General features: G+C 40.2%; 1 protein-coding gene across 1 annotated transcript in view; it reads left to right on the forward strand.

Moving 5' to 3' along the window:
* Positions 1 to 25,827, forward strand: part of LOC127655014 (kalirin-like) — a 160,823-nt gene continuing 134,996 nt past the window's right edge. Inside the window, 4 exon segments of the mRNA XM_052142608.1 lie at positions 1 to 40; positions 4,343 to 4,462; positions 12,656 to 12,874; positions 25,323 to 25,472. Coding sequence (XP_051998568.1) covers positions 4,373 to 4,462; positions 12,656 to 12,874; positions 25,323 to 25,472 — 459 coding nt within the window. The 5' untranslated portion in view covers positions 1 to 40; positions 4,343 to 4,372.

Raw genomic sequence — 25,827 nt, forward strand, 5'->3', positions numbered from 1 at the left:
CGACGCTGATAATAAATCACCACGGTGGAAGTTACGTCTTGTGAGTCTTTGCTTATACCTGACTACAACCATTTAGGCAAGCTATCCGGCCCCTTTTGATTAAGAGCGTTACAAGTGACAGCTCCTCTGGTTGTTAATCAATAGAGAGAGATGAAGCTGTAATCACTTTTTCAGGTTCTCTCTCTCTGTGTAAGTCTCAATCAGAGTGTAAGTGAGGGCCAGAGTGCTGTCGGCAAGGTCAACAAACAACAAAGTGCCTGCCATTACTTAAGCACTAATGCAGAGAAAGAGAGAGAGAGAGTGTTTTGAATTATTTTCAGCTCTTTATGAAATAAGTCTGTATAGACAATGTGTCACGATCCGGGTATCGTTCGTTCATTTGTTTTTGCTTTCATATATAAAAACGAAAAAACGAGAAAACAACTCCTTTTTTCGTTTTTTCGTTTTTTTGGAAAAACGAAAAACTAAATTATGACTTGATTTTTGGTTTTCCCGTTCTTGCACGGAAATCAGAAAAACGACTTGATATTCCGATTTTCCCCTGTGGGTGGGGCTAAATCTGATTGGCAGGATATGCATTCATTGTTTTTCAAATTAAGAGTTTTCCAAACACTGTATTTGTTAGCCTGTAAAATTAATAGTCTATATGCATGCTATTTGTCACCCAATTATTTGGCTTCACTGACTGAAAAAATCTATTGAAATAGCCTAAATTCAAGCCTAAAAGCCTGTTCACGCACTGACAGTTGTCATTATACAAATTTAAATAATACATTTATTCTTTGTTTTAGATGTTTTTATTAACTTAAATTCTTATGAATAATATATTTTTTATAATGTCTATTTGTTATTTATGGCCTGTATGCACATACACATAAATATGCTTTGAGGTTCCTAGTAATATGCCACATGCAGGCTATAGTCAAAGTTTAGTGCTATATTACATCGTCATTATAATACAATATAATGCAGGATTGTCATCTGTCCTCTTATGTCAGATTCTTAAATTTAGTCAACAAATTCAATCAGAATGCAAAGACACTGTGTTTGGTGTATGGTTACTATGACCAAATAAAAGGAAGTCGGTATCAATATAATACATTTTTGGATTGAGATTTTGGATTGAGATTGACCCAGGCTGTTTAGCCTGTGTCATGTGGATTTACACATATACAGCAAATTATAATTGCATAAATTATGTTAAGAGATTAATGTTTTAAATGTAAAAAATTGTATGTAGAAATATGAAATTATTGGAAAAAAAATGAAACGTCTACTTTTTAACTATATGAAACTAACACCGCCATTAGGTGGCGGCAAGTCTCTAATGAGGGAGTTGATTCCTTTATTCCAGGGGTCGACAAGTAAGGTTGGCATCGGGCCAAAAAATATTTTTGACACTAGATGGCTGGCCAGAACATAGTCAATGGATAATTTAAGAAATTAATTGATGAAAAATGCAACTAGAATTGCATGTGACAGACTGTTACAGTGTCTTTTGTAACTGGTAGTGAGCTGTTACTCTGTGTTAAATCCTGTAGTAGGACAGTCATTAACAAAAAGCCACATTTGTGTGGGGGTGTCCGGTTTTACACTGAATACATTAATAAAGCAGTAGGGATGAGTCACGATTTTCGAATATTCGATTTGTTGATTTAATTATAGAATATCGAATAGGTCGTGCGATTATTGTCTAAAAAAATCCCGATGTTTTCGGTGCGATTCGGTGGTGACGCCGTGTAACCAGAGGGTGACGCTGCCAATAACGCAAAAGCTGTCACAAGGAACCGGCAAAAGTAATGATTATGAATGTTTCAAATATAGCAAGGAGACATTTTAATTGTTAGTGTATGTGTCGGCTGCAATATTGTCCGCAGTAGTTAACGCGATAGAGAAATGCACATTTCGGATTAGACATAAGCAGAGAGTAGGCTAGTCGGTTTCTTTTCGTTTTGAATTGTTTCGTTTAAAATTAGACATTTTTAAGCTTTCTATATATTTCTGGTGTCTGTGAAGCAGCTTAAACGCCGAGTTTCGGTTCATTTATAAGATGAGCTCCAGTTCACGAGCAATGCAATCTTGCCGGCGCCTCCATGTCCTGATTATATTGTCTGCTATGTTTGCTTCTTATTTATTAACTCCAGGCAATTGGTTGATAAAACATTGATTAAAAATAAGATACAAATGATACAAAACAAAATTAAATTTTTAGAAAGGCTTTCTACAAAACAAAACTTAATGATGGTCAAAATTTCAGGCAGAGGAGTACCAAATCGCCTGGCTGAGGGTGGATGCAGAGCCAAGATTGATGAAGTGTTTCTGCCAAATGCCTCTGTTGCAGCAGATATGTATCATCAAGAAGTTGGGTCAACTCTGACCAGGTTGTCCATGTTTGGCAGTAATCCCATCACATCAGTAGAGGACAGAGCCAGTGTGGAACAGCACTTCACAGAACAGTGGCCTGACATTTCTGTTCTTTTTGATGAGGCAGTGAACTACAATGGCACACCTTTCAAAAATGCGTTGATGTGTCTAATAAACACAACAAAAAGATTTGCCTAAAAATTGTTCATGTTTTATTGATTATCTGATGTTTCAACGATTTACTTAATCAAAATAAATGCATGTAACAAGCTAAAATTTCTGTAAGTGTTTCCATGCATATTGGAAATATAATTTCAATAACATCTTAGTGAAAGCTACCCTACATTTCAGATGACAAATGTGGATATTTGTAGGCCTATGAGATTATTAATTCATGATTCAAAAGTGTAACAGTTGTTACTTATTTTTATATATTTGATATAGTCTATTGGTGAAGTAGCTTTTTTAATATAGAACTGCTTTTGAAATTATTATACAAATGTAAAGTCATTCTGTTGGATAATATTTGTTCCTTAGTGTAAAATGGAAGTATATGGTAATTTTATTATATGACCAAAAAACTATATGCTGTAACAGTTTTAGAACTAGACAAATCTCTGCATTAATAATATGGTATTAAATGCATTAATAGGCTAATATAAAAATTGCTGTGTTTGCTCGGGATTTGAACCCGTATCATGATCGTAATGTAAGTTCTACCACTCGGCCATGAGTGTACTCCCTGAGAAATGCCCAAACGTTCATTTCTCCAGTGTGTGTTCGCTCACATGAGCGAGAAGCGCTCTTCATTCGTTTCATTCCTCAATAGAATAGTAAAAAAATATCAGCTTAATTGCACCTAATTTATTTTTGTTTGTTTATTTGATTTTTTTTTGTTTGTTATCGCTGCTCCCCGGCCCGGGAATAGGCTTATGTCAGCCAACCGACGTCAAGATAGGCCTACAATATGAAATATATAGGCTATATATTGTTCTTGTCTCTATTTTTTCTATTTTTCTGGGCTAAAAATGTTTTATTCTGTTTACCATAGTTGTAGTATTTCATCTTTACTGTTAATTGACATTAACCCCACTTACATTTCAAAATGCGGCAATTGCTGCTGTTTTGCACAATATCCATTTGCGCCACCTGGCGGTCATTTCGCGAATGACTTGAAATGCGACTGGTTTATTTTTTCTGCGGCGATAATAGGCATTTTGGTTGACGACTGTAGGTGTTTGCCAATGACTGTCTTGAAAGGCATCCTCAAAACTGTAGTTAGCAGGAGTATAGGGACGGCAAAAGTAACCTATATTGCGATGGAATGCAATATAAACTATAAGAAGGGCCTTCTCTCCATTCAGCCTTTTGTCTGATAACCACCGTGACAACTTCAATGCGTGAACATGTTTACATTTAGGCTATTTCAATAGATTTTTTCAGTCAGTGAAGCCAAATAATTGGGTGACAAATAGCATGCATATAGACTATTAATTTTACAGGCTAACAAATACAGTGTTTGGAAAACTCTTAATTTGAAAAACAATGAATGCATATCCTGCCAATCAGATTTAGCCCCACCCACAGGGGAAAATCGGAATATCAAGTCGTTTTTCTGATTTCCGTGCAAGAACGGGAAAACCAAAAATCAAGTCATAATTTAGTTTTTTCGTTTTTCAAAAAAAACGAAAAAAGGAGTTGTTTTCTCGTTTTTCCGTTTTTATATATGAAAGCAAAAACAAATGAACGAACGATACCCGGACCGTGTCACATACAGGTCAGATGTACTGCTGGATCAGTTTGCCACTTACTGCAAATTATTCCAGGAATTTACTGCAAAAATCATAATGCATGTGGAAGTGTAGCTAATAACCTGTTAGGAAATTGTGACATCTTTGTGTTGGATGGATGGATGAATAGATGAATGTGTTATGTTTGTGTTTCAGTGCTAAAGTTGTTTGTCTTGTGTGTTGTTTAGGTTCTGAGTTGGATTCGTAATGGCGAGTCTATGCTGGATGCCAGTATGGTGAATGCAAGTTCACTGTCAGAGGCTGAACAACTACAGAGAGAACATGAACAGTTCCAGCTCGCAATAGAGGTAAACAAACACACATCCCTCTCTCTCTCACTGTCTCACTTTCTGTACAATTGGAACATTTTGGTACAGCATCTTTCTGTCAGGCATCTATAGGAATGCTTCTTTAATCCTGTCCTCTGTACAGGTGACTGAAATAACTTCACTCCATCCCCCTCTCTTTCTATCTCAAATGTACACAGATCATAGAAAACAGGTTTTTCTTGCACTTTTTAAATTAAAATGTCATACTGTAACTTTCTGAACTCAAAGCTCTCTCTCTCCAGTCCGCTCAGACATTTATTGAAACTGAACCGCAAAAGTAACTCGATAAGTAATCTTCATGATTATGACGTCACAGCAATGATCTCATTAACATACTGTATGACCGCCCATATTTAAACACCTAATCCGTATTTAGAAACTTGGTTCAATTGCCATTGTTACTAGGAAAACTGTTATGTGGTTAGCCAATCAGAACAGTCATATACAGATAGATAAATAAATATGATGCAAAAGAGTAGAAATTGGCCACAATAACATATTGTGGATGGTGACAAATATAACAGGTTCAGTCCTACATATCCTGGGTTTAGATGACGTTTCAAAAGGCTATTCCACTGGTTTTACTGCAGTTTATGGCTTGTATTATAATCTGTAATCTCAACAATGTATATTTAAAGAGCACCAATTATGATTTTTCAAATAGTGTGTTATATAGCTGTTTGTGAATGTAAAAAAATCTGCAAAGTTTCAAAAATCAAAGTGCACAACAAATTATTGAGTTATTGACTCCCAAAAGAAAGAACAGATACTGAAACGAGTCGTTTATACTTCCAGTACTAACCTACCTCATTTGGTAACAAAATCCCTCCTCTGTTCTTCATTTGCTTCTCATGGACAGGTTTGACCTTCCTTCAAACACTGCGCTAAGTGGTAGACCAATCACAACAGACTGGGACATATGACCAATCAGAGCAAAGGAGGAGTTTAGTATGAATTGTTTAGAACGGATCATTGAATGAGTCGTTTTTGACACTGGGGGAAAAAAGATATTTTGCACTTCTGGTATGTTTTTTGTTCCAGAAAAGCAAAGAAATTGCATGACATTTGCTGTATACATTAAGTCATCTCTCTTGCAAGGAAACACAACACATATTTTGAGGGAACACAAACTTTCGCAAGGGAACGATAAATCTTTTGTAATGGAACAAAAAACTATTGCGAGGGAATGCAAACTACTGTGATGGAATGCAAAATTTATTGCATGGCCATCCAAACATTTGCGATGGACTACAAAACTTATTGCAAGGGAATGCAAAACTTTTTGCGAGGGAATGCAATCTTCTGCGATAGAATGCAAAAGTTATTGTGGGTGAATGCATACTATTGCGAGGACACTCAACTATTGTGATTGAATGCAAAACTATTGCGATGGAATGCAAACTATTGTGAAGGAATCTAAAACTTATTGCAAGGCAATCCAAACTTTTACAATGGAATACAAGACGTATTGCGAGGGAATGCAAAACTTTTTGTGAGGGAATGCAATATTTTGTGAGAGAATGCAAAACTTATTGAGGGTGAATGCATACTATTGCGAGGACACTCAAAACTTTTTGTTAGGGAACATAAACTATTGCGATGGAATGCAAAACTTATTGTGAGGGAATGCAAACTATTGTGATGGAATGCAAACTATTGCGATTGAATGCAAAACTATTGCGATTGAATGCAAAACTATTGCGATATAATGCAAAACTTATTGCGAGGGAATGCAAAACTATTGTGAGGGAATGCAAACTATTGAGATGGAATGCAAAACTATTGCGATGGAATGCAAAACTTATTGTGAGGGAATGCAAACTATTGCAAGGGAATGCAAAAATTTTGTGAGGGAATGCAATCTTTTCCAATAAAATGCAAAACTTATTGTGGGTGAATACAAACTATTTCGATGGAATGAAAAACATATTGCAAGGACACTCAAAATTATTTTGAGGGAACACAAACTATCGCAAGGGAACGATAAATCTTTTGTAATGGAACAAAAAACTATTGCGAGGGAATGCAAACTACTGTGATGGAATGCAAAACTTATTGCATGGCCATCCAAACATTTATGATGGACTACAAAACTTATTGCAAGGGAATGCAAAACTTTTTGCGAGGGAATGCAATCTTCTGCGATAGAATGCAAAAGTTATTGTGGGTGAATGCATACTATTGCGAGGACACTCAAAACTATTGTGATTGAATGCAAAACTATTGCGATGGAATGCAAACTATTGTGATGGAATGCAAAACTTATTGCAAGGCAATCCAAACTTTTGCAATGGAATACAAAACGTATTGCGAGGGAATGCAAAATTTTTTGTGAGGGAATGCAATATTTTGTGAGAGAATGCAAAACTTATTGAGGGTGAATGCATACTATTGCGAGGACACTCAAAACTTTTTGTTAGGGAACATAAACTATTGCGATGGAATGCAAAACTTATTGTGAGGGAATGCAAACTATTGTGATGGAATGCAAACTATTGCGATTGAATGCAAAACTATTGCGATTGAATGCAAAACTATTGCGATATAATGCAAAACTTATTGCAAGGGAATGCAAAAACTATTGTGAGGGAATGCAAACTATTGAGATGGAATGCAAAACTATTGCGATGGAATGCAAAACTTATTGTGAGGGAATGCAAACTATTGCAAGGGAATGCAAACATTTTGTGAGGGAATGCAATCTTTTCCAATAAAATGCAAAACTTATTGTGGGTGAATACAAACTATTTCGATGGAATGAAAAACATATTGCAGGGACACTCAAAATTATTTTGAGGGAACACAAACTATCGCAAGGGAACGATAAATCTTTTGTAATGGAACAAAAAACTATTGCGAGGGAATGCAAACTACTGTGATGGAATGCAAAACTTATTGCATGGCCATCCAAACATTTGCGATGGACTACAAAACTTATTGCAAGGGAATGCAAAACTTTTTGTGAGGGAATGCAATCTTCTGCGATAGAATGCAAAAGTTATTGTGGGTGAATGCATACTATTGCGAGGACACTCAAAACTATTGTGATTGAATGCAAAACTATTGCGATGGAATGCAAACTATTGTGATGGAATGCAAAACTTATTGCAAGGCAATCCAAACTTTTGCAATGGAATACAAAACGTATTGCGAGGGAATGCAAAACTTTTTGTGAGGGAATGCAATATTTTGTGAGAGAATGCAAAACTTATTGAGGGTGAATGCATACTATTGCGAGGACACTCAAAACTTTTTGTTAGGGAACATAAACTATTGCGATGGAATGCAAAACTTATTGTGAGGGAATGCAAACTATTGTGATGGAATGCAAAACTATTGCGATGGAATGCAAAACTTATTGCGAGGGAATGCAAAACTATTGTGAGGGAATGCAAACTATTGAGATGGAATGCAAAACTATTGCGTTGGAATGCAAAACTTATTACGAGGGAATGCAAACTATTGCAAATGAATGCAAACATTTTGTGAGGGAATGCAATCTTTTCCAATGGAATGCAAAACTTATTGTGGGTGAATACAAACTATTTCGATGGAATGAAAAACATATTGCAAGGACACTCAAAATTATTTTGAGGGAACACAAACTATTGCAGTGGAATGCAAAAATATTGTTGGAAAATTAGTGATGTAACGATACACTCCGAGCCGGTTGAAAATCGATGAAAATATGTGACAATTCGTGTCGGTTGAGATGTTAAAGGAATCATGATACACGTTTTAAACAGCAGGGGTGCTGAAGCAGTATATTTTGACCTCGCTTTACAGGCGCGATAGCAGCGAACAAGTTGTAGCGTTAAACAGTAGCAAACATGGCGGCTGCAAGTGTAGATCTTGATCTTGAGGATGCCCCATCTTCATTCAAATCGGAGGTGTGGCGGCATTTTGGCTTTCCGAAGACTAAAAATGAAAGCGGTGAGGTGGTGAAAGACAAAACAAAAACTGTGTGCAGATACTGCAAGAATATGTTAATATACACCAATAGCACAACAAACATGATGCAGCATACAAACCGTCACCAAAGTGAGAAGCTCCAGTCACCGCCATCTGCACGTAAAAACCTATTAGTAGGCCAAACCACTCTGACCAGCGGATTTGCAGCCCTAATTGCGGCGACGAGTGCAAGAGCCAAGGAGATCACAAGGTGTATTGGTGTTTTTATGGCAAAAGATATGAGGCCGTTTTCGGTCATAGAAAATGAAGGATTTAGGCTACTCGTCAACACATTGGAGCCCAAATACACCATCCCATCACGCCCCCACTTTAGCCAGACTGTCATGCCAGCGCATTACAGGGAAACAAAATCTAAGGTAGTTGAGACCCTCAGAAAAGCATATAGTGTGTCAGTTACAACCGACAGCTGGACCTCCAGGGCTACCCACAGTTATCTTACAGTCACAGCCCATGTGATAACCAGTGAGTGGGAGATGGTTAATTTTGTTCTCCAAACTCGCCCACTGTTCGAAACACACACCGGAGCTAATATTGCTGAAGTTTTAAAATCAGCTGTGAGTGAATGGGTGCTTCAAAAGGCCAACCATGGAATTGCTGTGGTCATGGACAACGCGAGGAATATGGATGTTGCTGTCAGAGAAGCTGGGCTGGCCCCCCATGTCAGGTGTTTTGCCCACACTTTGAACTTAGCCAGCCAAGCGGGTTTGAGTGTGCCCCGCGTGAGCCGTTTGTTGGGCAGAGTGAGGCGCATTGCTGCCTACTTTCACCGAAGCTCCACAGCTGCACTCGCAGCCAAACAGATACTACTGGAGCTTCCAGCGCACAAGTTAATCATCGATGTCACTACGCGCTGGAACAGCAGTCTGGATATGATCGAACGCTATCTCGAACAGCAAGCGGCTGTGACAGCAACTCTCCTGAGCAACTGTGTCTCTCATTGTGCCCTCAAAGCATATGATCGAGCATAACATGGCATCCAACGAAGAAGACTCCCTCACTGTGAGCAACATGAAGAGAGCTATACTGAACAACCATTACAACAGATACAATTCAGAGTACAACCACATGCTGGAGTGCACCGCATTAGACCCCAGATTCCGGGCTCTGCCTCATCTAGAGAAAGACCAACGTGAGGATGTATTCCACAGACTGAAGGAGAAAGCTGTGCTGATGTTGCAGAACCAGGTATTGTATTTATTTTACTCTTTTACTTGTATTTTTTTTTAATAGTTTGTTGATTTGTATGGCATATTTTTCTAAATGTGTTTCTAAATGTGTTCAAAAGTAATGATACAAAAGATAACAAATGATATTAAAATCTTGCCTTTATAACAATGTGAAACCCCTGTCAATGTTGTACTTAGATTTTACTTGGCCACCCCCCTGCAGCAGAGCAGCCTCTTGACCAGACAGACAGAGCAGAAGCTGAGCTGAAACAACCTCCTTCCAAGAAAACGGCATTGGAAGATCTCCTTGGAGGGACTTTCGATGAACCAGTTGCATAGCACATCAGTCAGATTGATGCAGAAATTAATAAATACAGAGCTGAAACATCCAGTTCCCTCAATAGCGGTCCACTCAAGTGGTGGAAAGAGAATGCTAGGCTATACCCACTGCTATCCAGTATAGCAAAAGCATATCTCTCCACACCAGCCACCTCTGTCCCCAGTGAAAGGGTTTTTTCATCAGCAGGGGACATTGTGAATGGGCAGAGATCTCAGCTTCTGCCAGAAAATGTGGATATGCTGATATTTCTTAAAAAAAACATTCTAAGCTAGGAAAGAGCACAGGCAAAGCCTTAGTTTGTTTAAATGAAGAGATGTATTTTTTTGTATTTATTTTATTTGGGATTTGTTTTAAAATGTCAATTTAGTTTTGTGAAGATATTTCAGTTTCACAAAGAAGAGTGAGAAATAATAAAATGACACTTTTTCATTTATCTTAAATCTCATTTTGCTAAAGAATTGTGAGAAAATCGTATTGTGAAACCAGTATCGTGTATCGTATCGTATCGCGAGTTGAGTGAATCGTTACATGCCTAGGGAAAATGCAAACAATTGAGATGGAATGCAAAACATATTGCAAGGGAATGCAAACTATTGTGATTGAATGCAAAACATACTGCGAGGGAATGCAAAACTTATTGCGAAGGACCTCAAACTATTGCGACTGATTGCAAAAATGACTGTGAGGGAACAAAAACTGTTGCGATAAAATGCAAATGTATTGTGAGGGACCACAAACTAAGCGATGGAATGCAAAACATACTGCGAGGGAATGCAAAACTTATTGCGAGGGACCTCAAACTATTGCAATTGAATAAAAAATGTTTGCGAGCAAACGCAAACTATTGCGATGGAATATAAAATGTATTGTGAGGGACCGCAAATTATTGCGTTGGAATGCAAAACGTATTGCAAAAGAGAAGCAAACTATTGCAAAGGAATGCAAAACTAATTGTGAGGTAGCACAATTTATTGCAATGGAATGCAAACTATTGCAAGAGAGTGCCAATTTTTTTGGCAATTAAAGCAAACTATTTTGATGGATTGCAAACTATTGCGATGGAATGCAAAAATGAATGGGAGGTAATGCAGAACTATTTCAGAAAACAAATTTCCTTTGTATCCTCTAAGGTGCATCCAATATTGCATGCATTCAGAAAACGTATACTGTGCCCACTGTACATACAGCATACTGCAAAAATAGTATATTAGTTGTATGCAGTGCTGGGTATATTATTTCTGAAATGTAATCAGATTCTAATTATATATTACACAATATAAATTGTAATCTGTTTCATTATAAATAATATACAAATTTTAGGTAATCAAATCAAATTACTTTTGGAATACTTTTGGATAACCCATTGTATATTTTGATGAAAATCATTCATTTTAAATGTATTAAGTAATGTAGGAAACTCTCAGAGAAGACCAGGAAACTTGGGTAAAGCTTCAGCAGGATTATTTTTTGTAGAAGATCGGGAGAGTCGTGAAGTCTGACTTAGGGAGACATACATTGTATTTTATAGGCATTCAGGAGGCAATACTTCCAGGTGATTACAAAGTATTCAGGTGAACATTAAACAATGAATGCAGTTGAACCTGCCATATACTTGGGTTTCTCCAGCCCTAATCCATTCAGCATAACTTCATTTTCATAGAAATAAGGAAGGGTCCACACCTACGGCAATACATTTATACTCGGACATGGATTGAGTCATGAACAATGTTCATCAATTCACAGAATAGGGCTGGGGCACCTATAGCCATCACAGAGAATAGGGGATAGACCTTAATTTTTTCATGTGATTTTATATGAAAGACAGAGGACCACCTTTGCAATCCCACAGTAACATTCCTTTCATTAAATATTATTAAACATAAAATCAAACAGAAACTTGCTATTTGTTAGTTAATTTAAAAATAATTATTGTTATTTAGGAAATTAGGAATAGGAATTTGACTTTTTATTGTCCAGCTTTGAAATCAATAATTAGAGATTGTCTCTAGATATGATGTAGAGATGTATGATTATTCATGTGGCCTTAACCTAAAACATGTGCTTTTAATGACATCCTGAAGCATGGGCCAAAGTGAATTTGCATGGTGCAAAAGCACAACACTGGATGTGACCGACACTTCTAAAATGTTTGTTTGCAGTCATGTGTTTTTACAGAAAAGTTATTAGAATTATGGACAGGTGGACTAGCAAATACAAACAGTGTGGCATTTTTTGTTCATAAATTTAGAAAAATGTTAGAAATGTGTATTGTATTGAGCACTTGCAATGCAGTGTATCAATTTGTTTAGCTACATGCACACCAAGCTAGATGTTACATAAAATATTTTAAATGCACTGCTCAGACTACTCTTCTAAAATTCCTAATTCGTAAATGACTCACTAGTTATTGCCTTTGACTGATTGATGATGTCATCAATAATGTAATCATTTAATCCACAGATTTTTACCTTTAATCTGATTCCGCACATTATAAAATGTAGTGTAATACAATTACAATTAAAAAAATATTTGTAGCCTGATTACATTATCCAAATATGTAGTCACTTGGAACATTTTGTTACATTATTTTTCTTTCAGGCATCTATAGTAGTATGACTGGTAGTATGGTAGTTTGCTTTTTTCATCTCAGAGCTGAGGTATATTTATTGTTCTCTGTCTCTCTCTCTATCGCAGTCTTTGTTTCACGCTAACTCTCTGCAGAAGACTCATCAGAGTGCACTACAGGTGCAGCAGAAGGCAGAGCTGATGTTACAGGCCGGGCACTATGACCCCGAGGCCATCCGAAGCTGTGCTGAGAAGGTGGCAGTGCACTGGCAGCAGCTCATGCTGAAGATGGAGGACAGACTGAAGCTGGTCAATGCCTCTGTGGCCTTTTACAAGACATCCGAACAGGTGCTCAACAACACCTGACAAACACACAAGCATTCAAACCCTAACAAAGGCTGAGACACACAAAAATACCCATTCCTACAAAAGACTGTCAATGGTTCAAAGATTAATATTTGGTACACTTTGGGTGGCAAATGTGGGTGTTTACCTAACATTCATATGAAATATCCCAGCAATCTCTATATTATCATTTTTATTTTTTATAAATTACTGTGATTGGTCCATCCTGACGAATAACAGGTAGTATGTGACATCTTAAACTGAAAAAAAAAAAAAACACTACGACTAGTTAAAGTTGAAGGGTTCTGATGTGGTTTCTTGGAGATCTGATGAGGTCTAATGGGTCAGAAGTGATCTGACATGCTTTCTTTAGGGTCTAATGAGGTCTAATGGGGTCTGATGTGGTTTCTTGTGGGTCTGATTGGGTCTTTTGTTGTCCGATGTGGTCTGATGTAGTTTCTTTAGGGTCTAATGAGGTCTAAAGGGGTTTGGTTGGGTCTTAGTTGGTCTCATGGGGTCTAAAGTGTTTTTTTGGATGTCTGGTGAGGTCTAATGAGGTTTCATGTGCTCTAGTGTGGCTTCTTCACAGCAAAAAGTAATTTTCTAGCTGAATATTTTTTCTTGGTTTTCAGTAATTATATCGAAACATTCTAAAAACAAGTAAAAATGTTGCTATTGTTTTTGGTGTCACTAAAGGGACAGAAAGTAAGGATCTCATTAGGACTCCAAGAAACCACATCAGACCACTTCAGACCCCATTGGACCATATCAGACATTAAAAAAAAAAAAAATGTTTTCTGAGAAAACAAGACAAAATATTTTGTCATTTTGCTTGTTTTAAGGATGTTTGCATATTTTTACCGGAAAATAAATAAGAAATAGTAAGACAATGATTTATTGTAGTGTTTGGGGTATAATGAGGTCTAATGGGATCTGATTGGGTCTAATGGTCAGAAGTGATGTGACATGGTTTATTGGCAGTCTTATCAGAATCAGAATTATAATGAGCTTTATTGCCAAGTATGCTTAAAAATACAAGAAATTTGTCTTGGTGACAGAAGTTTCAAGTGTACAAACAATTCAACAACAAGACAGAATTAATCAAAACATTTTTAATAAAAATAAAAAGTGAATAGAAAAGAAGTGTATATATAGAAATGCACAATAAGACAAAATATATATATAAATGTATGTGCAAATACAAATCTGTTATATACAGATAGTGCAAGGGAATGTAATGGCAGCAGAGGTATGATACGTTTGATAAATATAAATACACTAAGCTGTGTATTGCACATAATTATTTCTCAATGGGGCAGTTTTAACTGTTCATGATATGGATAGCTTGAGAGAAAAATATTGTGCCTGATTGTTCTGGTGCTCAGTGCTCTGTAGCGCGGCCAGAAGGCAACAGTTCAAAAATTAGTGAGTGGGCTGGGTGAGTGGGGTCCAGAGTGATTTTTCCAGCCTTTTTCCTCACTCAGTGTGTTCAGTTTTTGAAGAGAGAGCAGGGGGCAACCAATTATCCGCTTAGCAGTCCGAACTGTTCTTTGTAGTCTTCTGATGTCTGATTTTGTAGCTGAAACAAACTAGACAGTTATTGAAGTGCAGAGGACAGATTCAATGACTGCTGAGTTTAACTGGATTAGCAGCGCCTGTGGTAGGTTGGACTTCCTCAACTGGCGAAGGAAGGCCTCTGCTGGGCCTTTTTCACAATGGATTCAATGTGAGATGGTAGAGCCCAGGAAGCTAAATTACTCCCCTGCTGCCACAGTGCTGTTCAGAATGGGGAACGGGGTCAGTATTAGGATGTTCCTCCTGAAGTCCACAATCACACCGTTTTGAGCGTGTTCAGCTCCAGGTTCTTTTGACTGCACCAGACAGACAGTTGTTCAACCTCACATCTGTATGCAGACTCATCGTCATCTTGGTGAGGCCGATGACAGTAGTGTCATCTTCAAACTTCAGGAGCTTAACAGAGGAGTACTTGGTGGTTCAGTCATTTGTGTACAGGGAGAAGATTATTGGAGAGAGCACAGGAACCACTGCTGATCGTACAGGTGCTGGAAGTCAATTTCCCTAGTCTCACTAGCTACTGCCTGTCCGTCAGAAAGCAGGTGATCCACTGACAGTGGGAACAGAGAGTCGGGTTAATTTGGTCTGGAGAATAGCTGGGATGATGGTGTTAAAAGCCAAACTGAAGTCCACAAAAAGGATCCTTGCATATGTCCCTAGTCTGTCCAGATGTTGCGGGATATGACGCAATCCCATGTTGACTGCATCATCCACAGAATTGTTTGCTCAATAAGTAAATTGAAGGGGATCCAGAAAGGGTCCAGTGATGTCTTTCAGGTGGGCCAACATCAGTCTCTAAAATGACTTCATGACCACAGATGTCAGATCAAAGTGTCTGTAGTCATTAAGTCCTGTGATTTTGGGTTTATTTGGGACGGGGATGATGATGGAGCATTTGAAGCAGTTGGGCACTTCACAGTGTCGATGTGTCAAAGATCTTCTTGTCTTGTTTCTGGCACACATCCTCTTCACAGATCTTAAGAGCAGGTTGAGTAGCAGGAGAGGGGAGGAGGGTGGTAACGGGTGGTGTTGGTGTTTGTGTGAAGTGAGGGTCAGAGCGGGTGTGGGATGTGTGACCGGGTTTTTCAAATCTACAGTAAAACACATTCAGGTTGTGACAGTTGTTGATTCCCTACAGGGAATGGTGGGATGGTGTCTTGTAGTTGGTAATGTATTTCAGGCCTCTCAACACTGATGCAGGGACATTAGCTGAAAACATGTTCGAAAGCCGCACTGTCTGAGCTTGGCCACGATGTTGGCGCTTGCGTCTCATAGCTGCTCCTCCAAGTAAAATGTCCAGCAAAATATCTGAATAGTCAAAAACCAGGACAAGATTGTGTCAAGTGTGTGCTGCCTAATGATCACCAGGTCGTCCCTGGTAAAACTGATTGTAAAAAATTACTAAACATAGGACAAACCAACAAAAACAACAAAAGAATTGGGGAGCTCCACACCGAGGTGGCCAACCGTGTTGCCATCATGTTACACAATATGAGGTCTAATGTGTTTCGAAGTAGTCTATACTAGTGTTGTCAAAAATACTGGTACCCCGGTACCAAGTCGGTACTCAAACAAAAAATTATTTACGATACCAGAATTTCTGAATGGTACCCATGCAGAGGCGGGAACTTTCGAACGCTCACAACAAGCAAAAGATGACGACAAGCAAAGCTGCTGCGGAGCATCAACTGAATCATGTCGAAATGAAAAGTGGAAAAAGCCAGGTAATTTGAGGCTGATGAACAGGGAAACATCACAGATCAGCAAAAACCTGTTTGTAAACGCTGCTTTCGCAATTTTCTGACGATAGGAGGGAACACAACAAACGTAATAAAGACAGACACCCGGATTTATTCAAGCAAATAAAGCAGGTGAGTTTAAAAGCATATTATTATTTGCATTAGGGCTGAAACATTTAGTCGACATTATCGACATCGTCGAAAATACAAAATTGATGAGAAAAATGTTTGTTGATGAATAGTCGTTTGATCTCATTTAACATAACATGAAATCACATTAAACTGTAACGATATCATGTGAGAGCAGCAGTTCACACCTGATGGAGGAATAATTACACAGATCAGTCCAGATGCACTCTAAACTTTCACAGTTTATTTTATGTAGATCCCAAAGTATTAGGGAATGATTAAAAAAAGTTCATTCAGAAGCATACCATTGTGGAATAAGCGGAGGCGGAGCTCTTAAAGGAAACATCCCGGCGTAACATCTTAAATGCAGTAAAATTGCTTTATTAAAGTTCAAATAATACAGAAGCAGGTCATGTTAATAACTATAAACTCAGAAACTGGCATTTCTCTGTGTGGTCGGTGCCTCTTCTATGAGTTGCGTGAATGTCCCGATCTCAGGGGGAGAGATTGAAACTGTACCCGGCTGAGAGAGATTCTGCCTCAGTCGCTCCTCCCTCACGCACGCACGCTAAATGCAGCTAGATTAGAATGCGGTTGCTCGCGACTTAATCATAATATCTATCTATCTATATATATACACTCACCTAAAGGATTATTAGGAACACCATACTAATACTGTGTTTGACCCCCTTTCGCCTTCAGAACTGCCTTAATTCTACGTGGCATTGATTCAACAAGGTGCTGAAAGCATTCTTTAGAAATGTTGGCCCATATTGATAGGATAGCATCTTGCAGTTGATGGAGATTTGTGGGATGCACATCCAGGGCACGAAGCTCCCATTCCACCACATCCCAAAGATGCTCTGTTGGGTTGAGATCTGGTGACTCTGGGGGCCATTTTAGTACAGTGAACTCATTGTCATGTTCAAGAAACCAATTTGAAATGATTCGAGCTTTGTGACATGGTGCATTATCCTGCTGGAAGTAGCCATGAGAGGATGGGTACATGGTGGCCATAAAGGGATGGACATGGTCAGAAACAATGCTCAGGTAGGCCGTGGCATTTAAACGATGCCCAATTGGCACTAAGGGGCCTAAAGTGTGCCAAGAAAACATCCCCCACACCATTACACCACCACCACCAGCCTGCACAGTGGTAACAAGGCATGATGGATCCATGTTCTCATTCTGTTTACGCCAAATTCTGACTCTACCATCTGAATGTCTCAACAGAAATTGAGACTCATCAGACCAGACAACATTTTTCCAGTCTTCAACTGTCCAGTTTTGGTGAGCTCTTGCAAATTGTAGCCTCTTTTTCCTATTTGTAGTGGAGATAAGTGGTACCCGGTGGGGTCTTCTGCTGTTGTAGCCCATCCGCCTCAAGGTTGTGCGTGTTGTGGCTTCACAAATGCTTTGCTGCATACCTCGGTTTTAACGAGTGGTTATTTCAGGCAAAGTTGCTCTTCTATCAGCTTGAATCAGTCGGCCCATTCTCCTCTGACCTCTAGCATCAACAAGGCATTTTCGCCCACAGGACTGCCGCATACTGGATGTTTTTCCCTTTTCACACCATTCTTTGTAAACCCTTGAAATGGTTGTGCGTGAAAATCCCAGTAACTGAGCAGATTGTGAAATACTCAGACCGGCCCGTCTGGCACCAACAACCATGCCACACTCAAAATTGCTTAAATCACTTTTCTTTCCCATTCTGACATTCAGTTTGGAGTTCAGGAGATTGTCTTGACCAGGACCACACCCCTACATGCATTGAAGCAACTGCCATGTGATTGGTTGATTAGATAATTGCATTAATGAGAAATTGAACAGGTGTTCCTAATAATCCTTTAGGTGAGTGTGTGTGTGTATATATATATATATATATATATATATATATATATATATATATATATATATATATATATATATATTTATAATGTCACTATGCATTTCTTATCATGAAGAAAATTGGCAATCCATCCATCGTCAACCGCTTATCCTGTGTACAGGGTTGCGGGGGGCTGGAGCCTATCCCAGCTAACATTGGGCGAAAGGCGGGGGACACCCTGGACAGGTCGCCAGTAAAATTGGCAATATGCAGCTTTATTAATAAGAGAGCACTTTGCACATTAGTTTGTAAATTGTTTTTTATTAATTCTATTGTATGCTTGTTTATTAAGGCTTTTTTTTAGTACTTGGTAAAAACAAATTAAAAGTTGCAAAAGTTGAAGCACATCTTATAAGTGTTCAAAAATACTTTAAGCATACATTGTTCAGTTTTGTTATGATTAAAAAATAATATATTTAAATTAATGTGTTGCTCAATGGCGTATTTCTGTTCTTAGTTCTGCTGCTAATGTTTTGTAGACTTTGTTAATAAAAGAGTGTTGTTTAGTAACCTGTTTTTGCTTTGGTACCGAAAATGGTATTGAGTACCGTGAAATTTCACTGGTATTGGTACCGACTACTGAAATTTTGGTACCGTGACAACACTAGTCTATATGGGTTCTAATGCAGTCTCTGGGGGGCTGAAATGGTTTCTTGGAGGTCTGATAGGATCTTAAGTGGTCTGATGTGGTTTCTAGTGTGTCTAGTTGGGTCTGATTGTGTCTTATGTTGTTTCGTGTGGTCTAAAATAGTATCTTTGTGGTCTAACATGGTCTAAATGGGTCTGCTGTGGTTTCTTGGAAGTCTAATGAGGTCTGATGGGGTCTGGTTGGGTGTAATTCAATATCATGTGGTCTGAAGTGGTTTCTTGGCAGTCTGATTAGGTATAATGTGCTCTGATGTGTTTTTTTCACTGCAAAAATTTTTTTTCTGAGTATTTGTGCCTTGTTTTTCAGTAAAATATGTAAACTTTCTAAAATAAAGTACATTTTTGCTATTCTTTTTGGTTGCACTAGAGGAACAGAAAATATAGACCTCATTAGGCCCCCTAGAAACCACTTCAGACCCCATTGGAACACATCAGACCCCATTAGACCCTATCAGACATCCAAGAAACCATTTCAGACCCTGTGTTTTCTGCGAATACAAGACAAAATATCTTATATCATTCTGCTTCTTGGATAATTTTTTCTTGTTTTAAGGATGTTTCTATATTTTTACTGGAAAATAAGACAAACATGCTTGGTAAGAAAATTATTTTCTGCATTGTTGGGTGTCTGATGAGGTCTGATTGGGTTTATGTGGTCTGAAGTGGTTTCTTTGAGGTCTGATGTGGCCTAATGGTCAGAAGTGATCTGACGTGGGTTTTTGGTGGTCTGATGATATCTAATTGGAAGTAGTCTCTGTAGGTTCTAATGCAGTCTCTTGGGGTCTGAAATAGTGTCTTGAAGGCCTGATAGGGTCTGAAGTGGTCTGATATAGTTTCTAGGGTGTCTAGTGGGGCCTGATTGGGTCTTGTGTTGTCTGAAGTGCTTTCTTTGGGGTCTTGTGAGTCCTAAATGGGTCTGATGTGGCTCCTTGGAGGCAAGGTTATTATTGTAAACTAAAACGAAAATGAAAACTAAATGTAGGAAAAACATTTTTGTAAACTGAAATAAAAATACAAATGAACATAATTGCTAAATAAACTAATAAACTACATTTAGATACATTTTCATGGCCCTGAAAAAAACTTAACTATAATAAAAATAATCTTAAAAAAATTTAAGTTTTAAATTTTTTTTGCTATAGGTTTTTAAACCTTTAAACCCACTATCAACATGAAGATGCCACTATGCAGCGATAATATTAGCAGATGGGCTATTGCCCTCGTTACATTAGCAATGACAGAGCAGGAAGGAACCACTAAAAGTACATCATGGAGAGAAGCAAAACAGTTAGAAAACTAGAATGACCAGAAGTCGGTCCCAGATTTACGAGGTGTGTCCCGGTGTCCCATCATTTCTCTAAAAAAAATGTAATATTGTCCTGGTTTCAGCTGTAAGGCTCACTGATTTTTTTTTTTTCTTTGAAATTAAATATCGTCAACATCTTGATACCAGATGTGTGTGGTATCGTTTGCACGGAAGGGAAGATCATTTATTGCTTTGCATGATGATTTGAATTTATCAATCCACAGCAATCCGCTCAGCTCATCTGGTTACCATGACAACGACTCAGACACTTAGCACTCTCTGCTGCTCTCTCTCATCATCCAACACAAATTAGAAATACCCAAATGAAAATACATGTTCAACAAGTTGAAAGAAGCCGATTAAATTATTACACGTGAAAAATGGAATTTAAATGTTTTGCTGTCACTGTAAATGTTCACTTTCCCATGGCCACAGTGTTAATAAGAGATTGCATGTCATATTCATACAGCTGTATTTTTTTTTAAATAGTACAAGAACTTAAATGTGAAATGTGGTAATGTATTTTATCTTTTAAGTTCCAATGTTGCAAATTTTTGTAAAATTGTGTAGCTGTGTTTCCTTCTACTGTAATATCGGTGATGAAATTCAGTTGGTCTTATTAAAATGAAGATTTTTTTATATTATAATTATTATTTACAAACTGTATGTTTCGGTGTCAAGCTATACAACCCACATTGCACAAATGCCTGTTTCCCCCATTCTATATCATTCTGTATCACTTAATATAAAAAAATTAATAAAAACAAAATGTAATAAAAAACTAAAACTGAACTATAAAATATTAAAATATTTTAAATATAACAAAGAACTGACAAACAAAACAGATTTAAAAAATAAAATAAAATAGAAATTAAAACGTCTAGGTTACGGATGTAACCTCTGTTCCCTGATGGAGGGAACGAGACGTCGTGTCAAAGAATTGACACTGGGGTCTCTCTTGAGCGCCGAATATACCTCTGATCTATAAAAAAAGGCCAGTGAGAAATTGGCAGAGAGAATTTGCATGTCCCGCCCCCTGTAATAAGGGAAATATGTCTGTTTCATTCAGGATTTTTATGAGGAGCCGACAATGGTCTGGACACAACAGTGGTTTGGCTCAGCAATGTGGCCGGGAGAACACAACGTCTCGTTCACTCCATCAGGGAACGGAGGTTACATCTGTAACCTAGACGTTCCCTGTCTGTCGCTCACTTCGACGTTGTGTCGAAGAAGCGACACTAGGGGTCCAATTTAAATCACGCCATGCGCTGAGCCGTGTACGTGTACTGCTGACACAGGAGGGCTGCACGTACCCTTCCCCAATGCCCCATAAAGTAATCGAAAGCCTTCAGGTAATTTACCATTGACAGGGGAACAAGGCGACACTGCCAAGTCTTGGAATGGGCCGAGACTAGATGAGCCACTTTTCTCTCTGTTTCTCACATAGAGTCAACGACTGGGGCCCTTACATGCATCAGGGAAGGAGGTGTTACCCAGTTTCCTATTCTTTCAGGGGGAAAAGACCCTGCAGAGACCCCATCTGCCCAGAGAGGGGGAGGTAAGAGTGGTGACATACACCACATGGGCTTTTAGGTCACGTGCGCGGTGGTAGATCCCGCCTCTTCGGAGGGAGGAGTTGCTACAGACACAGTGACATGGGGCAGTGGGAACTGCCCAAGGGAGATGTGGGTCCACTCGTAAGGGGACCATACCATGGAAAATACACACGGGGGGGAAGTCCACGTAGGAGCCCTGACCTGTGGAGCACCTATTCCAGTACAGGGTAGATTTGAGTACCCGCAGTGGATAGGGTTGGAGAATTCCTCTGCTGAATTGCGGACCCAGGGGGCTAGGGAGGAGTCATCCAGGGATCCGAGTGAGTGGGATCACCTGGGAGAAAAAGCGCACGGTTTTACCTCAACCAAGGGAAAGGGCATTAGGTGCAAGCGATCCACCCGGTCAGTCCGTCAGCGTGTTACCGAGTTCTGCTGGCTCGGACCTGAGAAAACACAGGATGAAACTGACTTAGATTGTAAAATCTCGAAAAGGTATTAGATGTTGCCCAACCCGCTGCTCTGCATATGTCTGCCAGGTGCCTCTGGCCAGTGCCCATGAGGACGCAACACTCCTTGTTGAGTGTGCTCAGACCTGCAAGGGTCCCCAGCCCTCTTGATGGAGGCAAGGCCGTCTTTAGGGAGAGGGTCCTGAGTCCAACTGATTCTAGCGGCTCAAAGGGGGGACTCTGACGACCACTGAGAGCTCCCAGGAGGGGAACAGGCTTGGCCGGGAGGGATTTAACCTCCGGGTGCCTCTTAGGAACCTGATAATCAAGTCGTGCTTACCCAAAGACTTGCCGTCTACTGCGTTGTGGTAGGCTGCAATAGCGGCTACATACACCTTCAAGGTGGATGGGGACAGCCTCCCCTCCAACCTCTCCTGCAGAAATGAGAGCATTGACCTGACTTCTCACCTTTGTGGGTCTTTGGCCCGAGAAGAACACAAATTCACGAACAAGCGCAACTTTAGTGCGTAAAATTGCCAGGTAGAAGGGGCTCTGGCTTGGTTGATCGTGTCTATGATGGCAAGTGGTAGATCAGCTAGATTTTCCGCGTCCCTTCCAGGGGCCAGACGTGGAGTTCCAGAGGATGCCAGAGCATGCCCCGTCCCTGAGAAAGAAGGTCTTTCCTCAGGGGAATTTGCCAGGGAGGGGCTGTCGCGAGGAGTACGACGTCCGAGAACCAAGCCTGGGTGGGCCAATAGGGAGCCACTAGAGTGACTTGTTCCTCGTCCTCCCTGACCTTGCACAGCACCTGTGCAAAAAGGCTCACACGGGGAAATGCGTACCTGCGCAGCCCTGTGGGCCAGCTGTGTGCAAGTGTGTCTGCTCCGAGGGGAGCCTCTGTTCGGGCATACTAGAGCGGGCAGTGGGAGGTCTCTTGGGAGAAAAACGGGTCTGCCTGAGCCTTGCCGAACCATTCCAAAATCAGCTGGACCGACTGGGGGTGAAGCCTCCACTCTCCACTTGGCAAGCGTTGTTGTGATAGCACGTCCGCCACCACATTGAGGTTGCCGGGGATGTGAGTGTCCGTAGAAAGGGTCGATGTCGAGGCAATATTGAGACGTGGAAGTATGCATCCTTCAGGTCTACCGCCGCGAACCAGTCTAGATGCCGGACGCAAGTTAAGATGTGTTTTTGCGTGAGCATTTTTTAGAAACTGTACAAACCGTTCTTCATCTCGGTTGGAGGGACAGGCTCTATCGCATCTTTGAGTAAGAGGGTCGCGATTTCCACGTGGAGGGAATTGGCATGTTCGCCGTGTACTGTCGTAAAGCGGACGCCCCTGTGGGGGGGGCTTGCAAACCGAATTGCGTCAGATGGTCCTGGCCAGCCAGCGTGACAGGTTGGGAAGTGAAAGCCACGCATCCAAGCTCCGTGCTAGGGGCACTAAGGGGACGATTAGTTTTGACATACCCGGCGGGGCAGAGCAGCGGGGCGGAGCAGGTAGTATGGTGTCGGGAGGAAAAGGTGCGTCCCGAGGCAAGGCAAGGGACGGGTTAGTGACTGAGGAGGTGGTCCGGTGGAGGCGTCCTCTAGACTCATCAGAACTGGCTGGCCGGGGAACAGTCATGGGGCTGAAGGTGGGGGGGCCGCGTCCAGCATGCCGGGACTGTTGAGGCAGAGTGGAAAATAGCTCTTTTATTGAGAATGTGGGTACTCGGGGCTGCGGCAAATGAATTAAATTCAAACAAGGATTCTCCTCCCGGCCCTCCACCGGGGGGATGGAGTGGTCTGCTTACCAGCTCTGGAGTGAACGTCTTGGTCTCTTGGTCGATCGTCTCAGGAGAGCCTGGGAGCTTTCCGGGTCCTCGAGGGGGTCCGTGAGATGGGGGGCATGCGCTTCCTGCGGGGCGCTCGATGCAGGGTTGAGAGCTGGACCCAGGTTGAGGCGTAGCTGCGCATTTCTTAGCTGCAGGAGGACGCCCTCGGCCTTTATCTGCTTTTTCACCGCGGAGAACTGCTGGGCGAAGTCAAAGAGGTCGAACTGTGAGACAGGGGCGTCGAATAAGCGTGTCTTGTCCGTCTCGCGCATCTCAATCAAGTTCAGCCACAAATGACGTTCCTGAACCACAAGTGTGGCCATTGCCTGCCAAAGTGACTGCGCTGTGGCCTTTGTGGCCCTGAGGGCGAGGTTGGTCACTGAGCGCAGTTTCTGTAGCACGTCGGGATCAGGACTACCCGCGTGCAGATCTTTGAGTGCCTTGTCCTGGTAGACTTGCAGGAGGGCCATGGCCTGCAGGCGGAAGTGGCCTGTCCGGTGACACTGTAGGCTTTGGCGGCCAGTGATGACGTCGTCTTACAGGCCTTGGCGGGAAGCACAGGTCGACCCCACCAGGTGGCGGCATTCTCGAGGTATACAACGTCGAAGTGAGCGACAGACGGGGAACTAAATTAAAAATTATTATAACCTTAGTGGTCTGATTAGGTCTAATGTGCTTTGATGTGGTTGCTTCAGTACAAATTTATTTTATTTTTGTCTTGTTTTTCAGTAAAAAATTTAAAAATTCTTAAAACAAAGTAAAAATTTTTATTATTTTTGGTCGCATCAGACCTCATTAGGCCCTCTAGAAACTACTTCAAACCCCATTGTACCACATTAGACCCCATCAGACATCCAACAAACCATTTCAGACCCTGTGTTCTCTGTGAAAACAAGACAAAATGTCTTATGTCATTCTGCTTCTCAAGTGTTTTTTATTTATTTTTAAGGATGTTTAGATATTTTTACTGTAAAATAAGAAAAAAATGCTTAGTTAAAAAAAATATTATTTGCAGTGATGGGAGTCTAACGAGGTGTAATGGGGTTTGAAGTGGTTTCTTGGAGTTCTGATGATGTCTTAAGGATCTGATGTGGTTTCTTGGGCATCTAATGCCACCAAAAAGAATTGCAAAATTAATGACTTCCCAAATAATCAACCTACATATACCGTATGTGTATCTGAATCTACATATATACATGTAAACCTGAAAGTATTTTATCATTGAAAAATAATAACATTTTGAACTGGTCATGCCTGACCAATTAGAAACAACATCGAGGCTACTGCCCTGCACATTTTCATGTCCACCCTGTTTCATGATGGTGTGCTGGTGTGTGTGTGTTTCAGGTTTGTAGTGTGTTGGAAAGTCTGGAGCAGGAGTACCGGCAGGATGAAGATTGGTGTGGAGCTCATGATAAACTGGGGTCTTCAGCAGAGATGGATCATATTCTTCCACTTATCAGCAAACACCTTGAACAGAAAGAGGCTTTTCTCAAGGTCAGTTCTGAATTGACAGCCAACTCAGCCATCTCTGTCAAATCAGAATGTTTACACAAACTTGTGTTAAATTACATTGACCTAAAAACATAAATGTCTCCTTTATCTTTGAAAGCAACACAGAATACAAATTTTACACTTTATTTACATTTACTGTGAATATTTGCACCAAACTCATAATTAGTTTTGTGGCTTCTCTACATTAGATCCTGTGGTGAGAAATCAACCTGTATGCCTGGGACAGAACCAATTTAACGATTTGTGTCCAGCATCAGGTTGCGTACAATAGCCTTTCACTTGAACAAAGCTCAAACTACAAAACAGTTAAGACAACTATCCTTCAAGCATACAACCT

The sequence above is a fragment of the Xyrauchen texanus genome, chromosome 14 (genome assembly GCF_025860055.1).
Source record: "Xyrauchen texanus isolate HMW12.3.18 chromosome 14, RBS_HiC_50CHRs, whole genome shotgun sequence".
Lineage (NCBI taxonomy): Eukaryota > Metazoa > Chordata > Actinopteri > Cypriniformes > Catostomidae > Xyrauchen > Xyrauchen texanus.